Source organism: Lampetra fluviatilis, chromosome 20 (genome assembly GCF_964198595.1).
Source record: "Lampetra fluviatilis chromosome 20, kcLamFluv1.1, whole genome shotgun sequence".
Lineage (NCBI taxonomy): Eukaryota > Metazoa > Chordata > Hyperoartia > Petromyzontiformes > Petromyzontidae > Lampetra > Lampetra fluviatilis.
In genome coordinates this window covers 5,237,819-5,250,504 of record NC_136294.1, presented here as the reverse complement: position 1 = coordinate 5,250,504, position 12,686 = coordinate 5,237,819, and the positions used below count along the sequence as shown (strand labels likewise).

At 44.1% G+C, this 12,686-nt stretch overlaps 1 protein-coding gene across 4 annotated transcripts in view; it reads right to left on the bottom strand.

Moving 5' to 3' along the window:
- Positions 1–991: 991 nt before the first annotated feature.
- The window catches only part of LOC144937889 (uncharacterized), a 29,008-nt gene continuing 17,313 nt past the window's right edge, over positions 992–12,686 (bottom strand). The window contains exons 16-24 of one of the 4 annotated variants that reach the window (XM_078865457.1): positions 12,431–12,560; positions 8,944–9,156; positions 8,242–8,357; positions 7,106–7,255; positions 6,781–6,867; positions 6,093–6,203; positions 4,929–5,040; positions 2,997–3,132; positions 992–2,303 (exon numbers count right to left, since the gene is read on the bottom strand). In XM_078865457.1, coding sequence (XP_078721583.1) covers positions 2,151–2,303; positions 2,997–3,132; positions 4,929–5,040; positions 6,093–6,203; positions 6,781–6,867; positions 7,106–7,255; positions 8,242–8,357; positions 8,944–9,156; positions 12,431–12,560 — 1,208 coding nt within the window. In that variant the 3' untranslated portion in view covers positions 992–2,150. Of the gene's footprint in view, positions 2,304–2,996; positions 3,133–4,928; positions 5,041–6,092; positions 6,204–6,780; positions 6,868–7,105; positions 7,256–8,241; positions 8,361–8,943; positions 9,157–12,430; positions 12,561–12,686 lie in introns of all 4 variants that reach the window. The other 3 variants (XM_078865455.1, XM_078865456.1, XM_078865458.1) reach the window with 3 other exon arrangements.

Below are 12,686 nucleotides of genomic sequence, written 5' to 3'. Positions count from 1 at the left end.
GTATCCATTGTGTATATAGTTTGTGTCATTTCTTTACTCATCCCTTCTGCCTATTAGGCTAAAGGAAACATTTGTATACATTTAAATTGATTGTTCTTGATTTAAAGCTTTCGTGACTACAGGGATTCATATTCTTGGTTATTTCGGTAAAGTCACGTAGAAGGGAAAATAATAAAAATAAAACACAAGCAATCATCATCAGGTGTGAAAACGTCGTGAGAATTTTTATTATTTTATTGCGTTCCCTTCTACGTGACTTTACCGAAAGAACCAATAATGATTGTTCTTGGTTAGGTGTACGAGTCCTAAGTGTAAGAAACTTAGATTGCCAAACATTCAGCCAAGTATAATTACCGCTCAAGACTGGGGCTTTGTAATTGTCAGAAACGTACACAGGCACTGTGAAGAAGGAAGCTTAACCTTAGAGTCGTGTTCTTTGGGTCTTTCTGTAAAGTGACTATACCGAAAGACTCAGATTATGAATTCCTGCAATCACGAAAGCTTTAAGTCAAGACAGAGTCGTGGTTCCAACTGTTGTGGGCTCAGACCACTCATGAATCAGGATGGTCATGAGTTGGGAGGAATTGAGTTGTTCATTGCCAATGACATGGAACGAACCTTGGATCATGAATTATTAACATACTATTACAAAATTAAGACTATGCAAAGTGCTCCAAAATGTTAATTCAAAGCCGTGAAAAAACTTAATTGACATCTAAATATGTGCAATGGGCAATAAAATACATGGTGTTACGTGAAGAAAATAATCGCAGCACCTGGAACAGTCCCACAGGTTGGGAACCACTTATAGGATTCAATTGATGTCTCTCGATACTGATCATCTTGGGACAGTATTTTACTTAACTAATTTCTGGTGTAAGACCCACATCTTTGTAAGCGGACTTGACCGAGCCAAATTACTTATTCAAAAAACTGAGTTGTCACATTTAGGGGCTTAACTAATAAGTTGTTTTTTGTGGGGGGGGGGGGGGAGAGAATACTTTTAAAAAATGTACCACTCCAAACCGGAAATATCGTAAAGTTTATTACAATAAGTCAAAAAGTGTACATGTACATTTTTATCAAATTCAATAATTTAAAACATTTGGTAAATGCTGTTGAATCTCAAATATAACACCTGACCTCAAATAAAATGTAGAAGAAAAACCCTTAAAACACTTTTCATTACAAAAAACCTCAAGTGCAAAACTTTTGTCTTTGCAATCCCCGTATTTAAAATATCCGTAAATACAATTGTTACTATAAAAATGCATCGGAACAGTTAAAGCAGCATTTGATTGTCTTAAGTGTTTGCCTTATTCAATGTATTACTCAGGATAAGATGTGCTGAAGGCAACGTTGCAACTCCTGAACTGATGAAGGCACCGGATGCCATAATTTAATACTTAAATGGTGTTGTTGCGTGGCTCGTATGGCCATATGTTTCGAAGTTTAATTGACTAGTCCAGAGAGTTGATGGGTTTTGAAGAGCTATAAAATTGACAACCATTAAGAGCTCTGAAAGCTATGCAATAGTTTGCATTGCAGTACGACCTAACAATACATACTCTTCTTGCAACTGGAAAAATGGAGAGTTGCATTTCATCATATTTCTGGCAAGGGTGTTGCACTTTTGAAATTTAACAGTATGGTAATACAAGCTGTGCACCTAATCGCCATAAAACACTTAACAATGCCGTTACAGACATATCTCAATGGGCCTTGGTCCAACATGACTGTCTCAACAAGCATTACCAAATACTTTGGAATGTAAGTTGTAACAATGTAATTATCCAGGAAAGCCTCGCTAATTCTCAAAACTTTCATGAGATGTTTTGTCCATTTTCATCGAGTGCTTTGTGGGAGCAAAAAGGAATACCTGGCATACGAAGCAATAACACCAAGGTTCACACAGATGTGCTCATAAACCCCGCTTCCAGTACTGCCATCTCTTAAGTCACATCGCAGCTCTGCGGAATTTAACGAATATTCGTGCACCACCAACCCTGACCTCCCAAAGTGGCTGATCGTGGGCGTGCACCACTACGCCTTGCCGTGATACTGTACCACAAAGAGTGTGAAGAAGCCCACCGCGGTCTCCAGCGTGAGTTCGCCAACAGTGGTTACGGAGCGCACGACACCACGCGGTGTCAGCGGAAGAGGAACTGGTGTGTGGCGTGCACATGGGCGATATCCCTGGAGAGGAACTCCACCATCCTCTGGCTGGTGCGTCGCATCCCCTCGGCCGTCCTGATGGCGCAGTCCAGAGACTTGCATAGATCCCGCCCGGAGCCCTGCCAGGACTTGGGAACACAGCACCCCCACGGTGTTACAAAAACACTGACGATGCTCGCGTGGGCATTTTACACGTAGGCTATGGCGTGGAGCAATTACAACAACACGAATAATTGTTTGGAATGTTGTCTCCCTCGATTTGTATCCCGATTGTGCTGTCGGTGTTGCGCCACTAGACAGCTTATCAAGATATTTTCCAGAGCAGCGAAATCCTGTGTAGATCACGGCACTACGTCTGAAATCCTGTCAAGTGACCTCTGTTCCAGACAGTAAAGTTGGGGGGCAACACTTTAACACCCTCCCTACTTGAAAACGTTCACCACAGTCACTGACATTTTTAATTCAGAGCTAGAATTTAGCGACAAAGTACATAGCCAGATTTACTGCAATGTTTTTTTGTAGCGTTATGTTGACAGCAATGAAACCAATCGAGTAACTTGAGAATCCGGTTTAACAAGAGGCGGCTGAAACCTGAATTCATACCCAGGACATCAGCAGCGCTAAACTCCGCTCTCACCTGTGGGTCACGTGGTCACACATCGTCCATAATTCTAACACTTGCGTGGAACTGCTAAGACAACACGAACAATGCCCCTGCGGAAACTCACACAGTGGCGTGGAGCTGTTATGACACCAACAAAAACCCTCATTGCAACACCAACAACACTCATGCGGACAGTTGCGTGGCGTCATGTCCTTACCACGCCGATGTCCTCGCCGCGTGCCCGGCCGTTGCCGACTCCGCGTGGGCGCACCTGGCTCCTGGGTGGTGGTTCCGGCAGGTAGAAGCGGGAGTGATACGGCGACACGTACAGCGCTGAGGGCAGGCCGTATCTGCTGGTGCACACGGGGGCACGGTCAGTTTAGACAGCTCCGCATCCCCCCTCTCTGCCTAAAAACCAGCCATCTTTTCCCTTTGCATAGAAGCCACACACACGGCTGTTGCGGAAGCCAATCGTGGACTGTACATTGCTGTCACAACTTTGTCAAAGCAATGCTGAATGAGGGCTTTCCCACACCGATCATGGGGGTCCTTTGATCATACTTCAACGTGCTGGTCAGTGGAGGTTGGTGAAGGAGGGCTTAGGATCTAAGGGGCCGTCCATAAATGACCTCACGCGATTTTTGACGATTCGTCACACGGCGTCAGACCCCCCCACCACCCCTCAAATATGACGTCACAAAGCTCTGCCGCCTCCCCCCCCAAAACAAATAAAACATGCTTCAAATCGCTTTAAACTATTGTCATTGTAGTGCGTTATTTAATGTGGCGCTGCACTCTGTTGGAGAAAACATTTATTAAAAAGTCTATTTAATTAAGTAGAACGTGTCTATATTAATGAAAAGTTGCGCATTTTGATGTGATGTCACATTTCTCACCCCCCCCTCGTCACACGTCACAAATGTGTGACCCCCCCCCCCAGGTGCGTGACGTCATTTATGGACGGCCCCTAAGCCAACTGGACATTTGTGAAAAAAGAGCTTTATAGCTCATCAGATTCCTCCAATATAAATATTCTGATAGGACCAGTTCAGATATCACTCACTACCAATATTATCCATGATCGCGAATCAAGTTTAGGTTGCTGGATTCAAAGTGGAGTCTGCTAACCATTGCACCATCACTCCATCCCCCACTTCAGTGTAATACAATGTAATGTCTGACTCCCCGAGTTTATAGAATATTTTGTGGGAATATATTCACATTTGTTCTAATTGGTTTATGGAACACTACACTCAAAAGTCAAAGAAAATTATTAAATCGTGACCCCAATTCATAACCATTGAATCACACGACAGGATAATTTACATGCTTTGTTATATACGAAAGTAGTCTTTTTTTTATACCCAACGAGACTAGAACTTGTATTGAACAGCCACTAGACATACTTTCAAGTGAAGTGATACCAAAAATTGCAAATGAGTTTCAATCTAGAAAGTCTTGCTTATTCTGCACCTGCTATACAAGCGCAGCAGCATTTATGATGAAACAAGGTCTTAAGTAAATAAATTAATGCCATGCAAGCTAAAAAACACGATAGCTAGTCATTCTTTCAAACAAACTGCAAAGCAAAAATGATCCACTAAACACAAGGCTACAAGATGCTACGACTACATGATTCGTCTGCAGGCGAGTTCAACTGTGGAAAAGACACTGCAGCAGTGGTCATGGTACTGTAAACATCAGCACGGCTGAGATTGGAGGCAGGTGTGAATGTAACTCCGATAATGCGCTAGCATGCGATCCACGCGCCTCCAGCGTGTGTGCTCCGCGCCTCCGTTGTGCACCAGTGAGGTGGGAGTGCAGATTGGGCCGGCAGATTTACAGCCTCCGTGATTTACTTTGGAAGTGACAATGAACACTGGACTTGATGAAAGCCATCCGCCTGTGAAATTAAACTCGATAGTGTCGCCAAAATGCTCTCAAATGGACTCATTAAGAGGACATGACACATGGCTGTACTGCCAAGGGGACGCCAAGTCCTACCCAGGACCCCGTTTGCATTTAAACAGTGCGCTTGAGAACTTCCCGAGAACGACATTGCTCGCGAATTTGCTAAAGACGCCACAGGCTTTTCCGAGAGCTCCACTTAAGTGGAAATCCTTCTTGTTGGCGTTGTGGTGGCGCTCACAATGCTGGGTAGACGTAGGACCCCGAGTAGAGCCCGGGAAAGACCTCGCCGCTGTGCCGCTGCCTCCTCGATTGAGGCGAGTGCTCCGTCTCATCCCTCAGCTCTTCCAGCACTGCGAAAACAGATTGAGAAATGCCATTCGAATCCTCCCATTGTTGATTCTCATATTGCTAAAAAACTAAATAAATTAGCTTTTACATTATAGGCTTTGTCGAAATACAGTACTTCACCAGACTGGTGAATGGAAACCATCCGCCTGTGAAATTAAACTCGATAGTGTCACCAAAATATCCTCCAATGGACTCATGAAGAGGTCACGGCTGCACATGGCTGTACTGCCAAGGGGATGGTGTTGGTGAAGTGCGAGTTGGTGAAGGAAGGCAGGAGAGCAAACACATTGGAGAACACCACTGGAACCTCCTTTGCCGGTAGCAAAATATGATAATTGGTTTTAGATATTGTGGTCAATGCAAACACGACTCCTTGTTAAAAAAGGTGTCAGTTTTGTTGCCAGATAAAAGGGTTAAAAAAACAATTATCATATTTTGCTACTGGCAAAGGAGGTTCCAATGGTTGTAAATGCTTACCCCCAGCTCTCAGTCTGATGGTGCATTGTCTTTGAGTTGTGCGCCTTTTGGCGTCATCTGGTCCAACACCATGTGAGACTAGGCTCTAAGAAAAGCTGTCTTGGGTATGGACCAATCAATTTCTAGGACAGTGCATACATTATCAGAGTTGTGTTTTTTTTTGCATTCCGACCGCAGGTATTGTGGTCAATGCAAACATGGCTCCTTGTAAAAAAGTTGTCAGTTTTGTTGCCAGATAAAAGGGTTAAAAAACCAATTATCACATTGGAGAACATTATAGTGATACAATAAATGTTCTCCACTGCCCTCTGCTGACAATGCAGCCCCCCACAGCAGACTACAATGCCTGTTTTATGCATGGTGGTCACCCATCCAAGCACTATCCAGGCCCAAACCTACTTAACTTCTGAGATCTTAAGAGACTGGCAAAATTCCAGGTGATTCGTTCATAGGCAAGAGCTTCCAGAATCATAATTTCACCTTTGTCTACGAGTATTTTGCACAAATTGATGCGATAGTACAGCAAGAGCCAAGAAAATAAATGCACTGCGCGTTAAACTTTCTCCACCGCCCCTACCCGGATCATCTTCATGGTGGCTACTCGACTCAATGCAGACCCCGGAACCATTGCAGACGGGACAAAGTAGCCTCTTTGTCCTGCTGTCCCAATGTCTCTCTGTTGTCCTGGCTGAGCAGACAGCATGGCAAATACAACATCCTCAGCAAGTTCACAGCAAGTGTCAGCAACGCTTATACTTCAAACTGATGATTTGCACACTGATAAGGCACTATATAAAAAAAAATCTCCTGCAGTGTTGAATTTCAGGAATATCTGCTTCAAATCAAAACAATACGCAAATTAACATTGACGGCACTAGTCTTTCCTGTGTAATAAATAAATAAAATTCTGGGGGGAATTGCATGTTAAGGTATTTGAATGACAGGAAGGTTACAGTCTTCACTATCTCAAGGTCTTTAAAAACAAGAGCTATGAAAAACGACTATAATCGTTAGCCACAATCAAACCACTGCTGGATGAAGGCCTCCCCTTACTATGCCCATCTCTCACGGTGCTGTGACGTAACAATCCACCTTGCACCGCCACACAAGATGATTCCATCACTTCACCTCGGTGGCTGATGTCATTAAGGCTACTTTACTAGGGCCTATACAATTACACTCCCAAACTGCTTCATAGGGGTGCTGCCGGTGCCAGTTACCAAGTGACAAAGCACATTAAATGTAGATGAAATTAAATAATTCACCTTTTGAAGAACACCTCGGGCAGAGATGGTCACTCTCAAACAATTTTCCAGACGGTCTACCTGGAGGGAAACTTTTGTAATCCACACCTAGGAAGAAAAAAACGCAAATTAGGCACCAGGCTTTGGGGCAAGGCAAAGACCAAGTTGACCCAACCTTTCAATCGCTTCCAGTGGAATGCCACGTAAACTGTCAAACCTATAAATGGGCAGCTCGATTGTCTGAAGTCCAAGAAAAACGTCCACCGTTTGTTGACCTACTTGGTTCTTTAGGAGGTTGCCTTTCTTACCTGGTATCAATTAATTTGGCACATTCCAAAAAAACTACCTAATGTTGTTTGGCCTCCAGTGCTGCTGGTACCGCTGTAGGGTCCGGCGAGCAGGTGGTCGCGCGACTGATGCCCCCGCGTGGCCGCTCGGCGTGGGGGAGTGGCCCAAGGCGGCGAGGCTTTGGGGGTCACCGCCGCTTGCTCGTCGCCTTCGGGGGGGGGGGGGGGGCGAGGGATTGGATGTCAGGAAGGCAATTTTAATTTTGCTTAGACACGTGTGCGGCGCCTCTCTGGGACAATTCTGCCATGCAAAGCACCACCGTCACTATAAATCCTTTATATGCGTGTTCAATGGACCACAACCCAGCCCACATTGGTCTTTGAAACGGGCGGCTAGAGTCCTCTCGTCCTCTGGCTTGAGATGGCTGCCACCTATGTGTCAGATGATTGTCTGCCACCATTAAGCAATTGGTAATTAAATATAAAAAAAAATTCCTAAAAGGTGTAAAATTTTGGAAAAATATTTTAAACGAAAATACATTGTCACGCACAACGAGTCTGTGTGCAAAATGTCAGCTCGATTGGATCACGGGAAGTGGGTTAAAAAACGACCGAAAGATTTGCACGGTCGTAAGCAAGCAAGCAAGTGAACTTAATATAAAGGATTTAAAAATAGAAATTTCTATACAATGAGAAAAATAAATATATACACCAACTGTTCTCAGCATGTTTAAGGAGCCACATTGTGGCTGTATTATTTTAAGTAACGTCTGTAGCATGTGATACGAGGATGAATAAGTGTTCAGTAAATAATGAAACACTGCACAAGCTTTGCAAACACTGTTAATAATGACAGCGTGACAGACAAAGGAAGCATAGTGTACAAACATTGTCATTCTATATAAAGTCTTGGTTATAGAAAATGAACAAATCAGATTAAAAAATTTCATTAATATGTTATATATATCTTCCCACCCACACATGCTGAAAGATGTAGCCGTTTTAATAAGATGCACATAACAATCGCTGCCATCGTGTGCTAGCGGAAGGGCAGCTCCTGTAGCTGCTCGTCACCCATCTGGATATTCTTATCAATCCAAAAAACAGTCGGGGGGGCGGGGGGTTTCTACCACCACTTCCAATTGGGCCTCTCATATACTGTTGGGCTCAAGTGGATCTGTGCCACGGCACTCACGGTGCCGCAGGTCAGCCAGGGAGAGGGTGGCTCGAGAAGAGCACAAGCGGGGAGTCCACGGTTCTGATCGCGGGACGCTTTTCACCTCTGGCCGTGCGGCAGTCTTACTTCTTCTCCTCCTGGGACGTCGGGAAAATCGATCACAAGCGCGCTTATATACATTACCTTGCCTTTTTCTTAGAATCAAGCGTAAACAATTAACATGCAGTCGTGGTGCGCGTGGTGTACGAATTGCCGATCAAAACAGAGGCACATCAACGTGTGTCTGTGTTAAAGGGTACTACAGTATTGTGATATAGAACGTGATGACTTGCACAGTGTCAAAAGTAGCGTCTCCGGCACAGTGGGAACATTGTATTGATCTGTGGTACGTTAACAGCACTATAAATAAGACAATAGTCTTATAAATGAGGTCATATTGTTATTTATTTAAAACCTACTGCCCTTAAAAACTGTTATGTACATTGCGAGCAGTTAATGTTATGGTCTGGGTCTAAAAAACATACCTTTATGATGCTATATAAACAAACGATGAGTGTTTATTAAACCAATATTGTTTCAAGTTCTAAATCAGCCATAATGTAAAAAGTGGGCACAGCGAGCTGTGAGTTTTTGAACTGGATGGACGAGTGGCTGCAAGCACCCTGTCATCACGCGATAGCGATAGCCCGATGCCTTGGCCGTAGAGAAGAGATGGCTTACGGGCCTACGGAGAGGCGACTCAGGTCGGGGTAGGCCCCCTCAGACGGGGTTCGTTTCGCTCGGGGTGTGACGCCCGGCTCCCTTGCCTCCACCTCCTCGCTGGGACCCCGCAGCACCGATCCCTCTGCTGCCGCGAGGTCGTCGCTGTGGGGGCGTTCCCACGGCCGCGACGGTGGGTCGCCATCCTCGCTCTGCAGCCCGTTAGCCGCCCGGCTTCACACGCAGCAAGGAAAACGCACTGCGTCACAGAGGTCGCAAACGGGTTTTGATTCCCTACCCGTACCCAGCCGCACCAGGGTCGCAAACGGGTACCCGTACCCTACCCGTAACCGGTCGGGTAGGGTCCGGGTATCGGGTACCTGATTGCGACCTCTGGGATGAAGCCATGTTGCAGGCGCGGGTGGGTTGATTCTAGGAACTTGAATTGTGAGAAGAGACAAGACGTTGGGAAATGAGTGACAAACGGTTACTGACCAGTGACTCACGGTCTACCCGTACCCAGCCGCACCAGGGTCGCAAACGGGTACCCGTACCCGACTGGGTACGGGTATCGGGTAGGGTACGGGTATCGGGTACCCGGTTGCGACCTCTGCTGCATCAGCACGGCTACTGGCTCTGGCATCGACACTCATTATTACAGTTCCTGTTCGACGGTCTTCACTTGCTAATCCGCGAATTAGTTATTTTCTTTACAGGAAGTGAGGATTTGTTGGAGTAAAATGCTTCTTATGTTTTCAGAAAAATAAAGTTATAGGAAAAATGTGACAATAGTAATTAAGGAATAAATCTGAGACCTCAAAATAAAACGAAACTATTTTCATTGGTGGTGCTTTAATTGTTTTCCTTTTCTGCAAAACAACACGGGTATTGAGTGCCTTCCCATAAAGGGTTTAACTGTGTTCTTCCCTTGATGTAATACATTTAATATTTCAGGTTTGCGAGCGTAGAATAATTATGCAGTATTTCGTTGCAGTTTGAGTTAATATCCAAATAACATGAAAAATAATCCACCACCCACAAAAAACATTCCATTCTCCTTAGAAATTATTTGCAAACACATGCATTTCATGTGGTGGGCTCAGCACAAAATTATAATTTTTATTCATGAATGCCCATTAGCTAACGGTGACTGAGAATAGTAAGAACTTTACTGAAGCAGTATCCTTTGTTAACTACACATACATTATAGAGGTTGATGGTTTTGTTTTCAAAAACTGATTAATGAATGATGGGCTGCCATTCTTGGTCACTGCAGCTCATTCCGAAACGAATCAACGTGCAGAATGCATTAGTGTCGGTTATCCAATTACCAGACTCGTTCAGCCGCCCTTCTCATATGACCCATGAGGCTACCATGGAATGATAGCAAACAACGCAGCAGCTGATGCAAATGCACAACACGAATGGCTGCTGTGTTAAACTGTTAAATAACACAAAACATCTTACATATTATTAATACTGAGACACCAACATTACTGCCTAAAAATACGATTAAATCAATATTCAAAAAACATAACCATGGTATTTTTAAATCCACACCAAAATTGATGCAGCCCTTGTTCAGATATTTTTTTTCTAATAAAAGGAGAAAAATTATCAGGCATGCTGCACTTATCACACATGTGGGCGTATACAGCACTTACTCTGTCACCATCATATGATCACTCAGAGCAGAGCAGGCCTTCAGACTCTCAAAATAGCGTGTGATAATTGGTGCCTGCTCCATTGATGCCATTCCATACACGGTGATATCAGCCTCGGCCGCGAGCTGCCTCGCGCTCAGCGTCGCTCCACGCACGCCACGCACGGACAGGGCTACTACGTCTCTCGCCTCCGGACAAAAAGGGCGACCTTCGACTGCAATCACATGACGGGGATGCCGGCCAGCTGAGCGAGCGAGCGAGCGTGTGTGTGTGCTACGGCGCGGCTGGGTTGAGTGCCCTACTGAGCATGTGCGAGGCTCCACAAAGGCAGAAGCCACTGGATCACTGGATAAAGCCCGCAGCCAATGAGCAGTGCCTTGGCTCGGGGCACAATTGGGTCCGGATTAAGGCCTGTCAGCCACACCGTCAACTGCCGTGCGCTGGTGTCAGATTAACCCTCCCATGTCTCCTCATGTCATTGTCCCAACATCATTTTAGCGTTCTAGATTTGAAGCTTTGGTGACTGCAAGGATTCATACTCTTAGTTCTTTCGGTAAAATCACATAGGGGAAAAATAAAAATAAATAAATAATAACCTTCTTTTAAATAATAATTGAAATAAAATAAGAAATCACGACGTTTCGGAGGCAACACAAGTCTCCATCATCAGGTGGGACCGTCACAGCTGAATTTACTGTATTAAGTGAGGGGAAAAAACCTAAGAGTATAATTTTAGCGACGTAACTACGGGTATTTTTAATTATTTGTGTCATAAGCAAACATTTTAAATGAACACATGCACTCAGGAACTTTTAATCAAGGACAAGGCAAGACATGGAAATTATACCCAGACCAAAGTACTGTACGTTACTTGTTTTTCAGACTCAACAGACAAATTCTAAAGAGGTTTTAATGTTACTAATAAATGCACTTGGCATCAAATTGTACACGCAAAGCAAAATAATCCTGATGAATAGGAACAAAGTGCTGACTGTAATAATCATTTTCATGGGTCATCACACCTCATATACGATGCCCATGAGCTGAATAAATAAAATAACACAGTCCTCTCAACAGAACTGACAAAGAGCCACATTTATATCTTACATATTTTTTTTATATCTGCTCCATAAATATTCATACGAGGCAGAAAGCCCAAGAAATTTGTAATCAATACTGTTTACTCAGTTCCCTGAAAGAATCTTGAATTTCGATTTAAAGCTTTCGTGACTGTAGGGATTCATCTTCTTGGTTCTTTCGGTAAAGTCACGTAGAAGGGAAGTAACACAATAATAAAAATAAAACATAATAAAATAATTCTCACGACGTTTCGGCCACAACGCCGAAACGTCGTGAGAATGATTTTATTAAGAATCTTGAATGCTGCATGATTTAGCATTTCAGCGGTGTATTATATGCCAGATTGAAAATAAAAGAAACACTCTTGTGATCATGGAATCGCACATTACTCGACAGTGCTCACAATAACCACACTGCAAACAGAAGTTGGGTATTGATCACAGACTGTCAATATATTGCAACAGACAGATGGACGCGTAACTACAGTGTAGAAGTGATTTGGTGACGCTTCATTGGCAGTGGTGCACAAGCACACGAAACAAAAACACGAATTCGACAATAATACCGGCTTAAAATATGTGCATATATAAAATCTGCGACGTTTTAGGCAATGATCCTTCTCCAGGAAATGGCCCTGCTGTGAAGAAGGGCCATCACCCGAAATGTGACCAAATATTTCTACTTTGTTCTTTGAAGGCAGTGTTATTGAGTTTTTTTCAATTCACAAATAAGTCAGGCGTGACAAGTGTGTTTGGCCTACTCACCTCCACGCCGCGTTCCCCCTGGGATGTTCTCCGTCAAGGTCGCCCAATTCTGCTCTCTTCAGTGGACGACAGGGAAATCCATCCAGACTGCAGACGTCTTCACGCTCCAAATCGTCCAATCTATCTCTACCTAAAGAATCAGTCAAGTGAGGCGTTATTTTAGAAAAGTCCCTCCGCGACAAACGCTGCAATATTAAAGTGCATTACAGATAGATTTTTTTTTGTCAGTCAAATGCTGGATCGGGATCTCCCCACG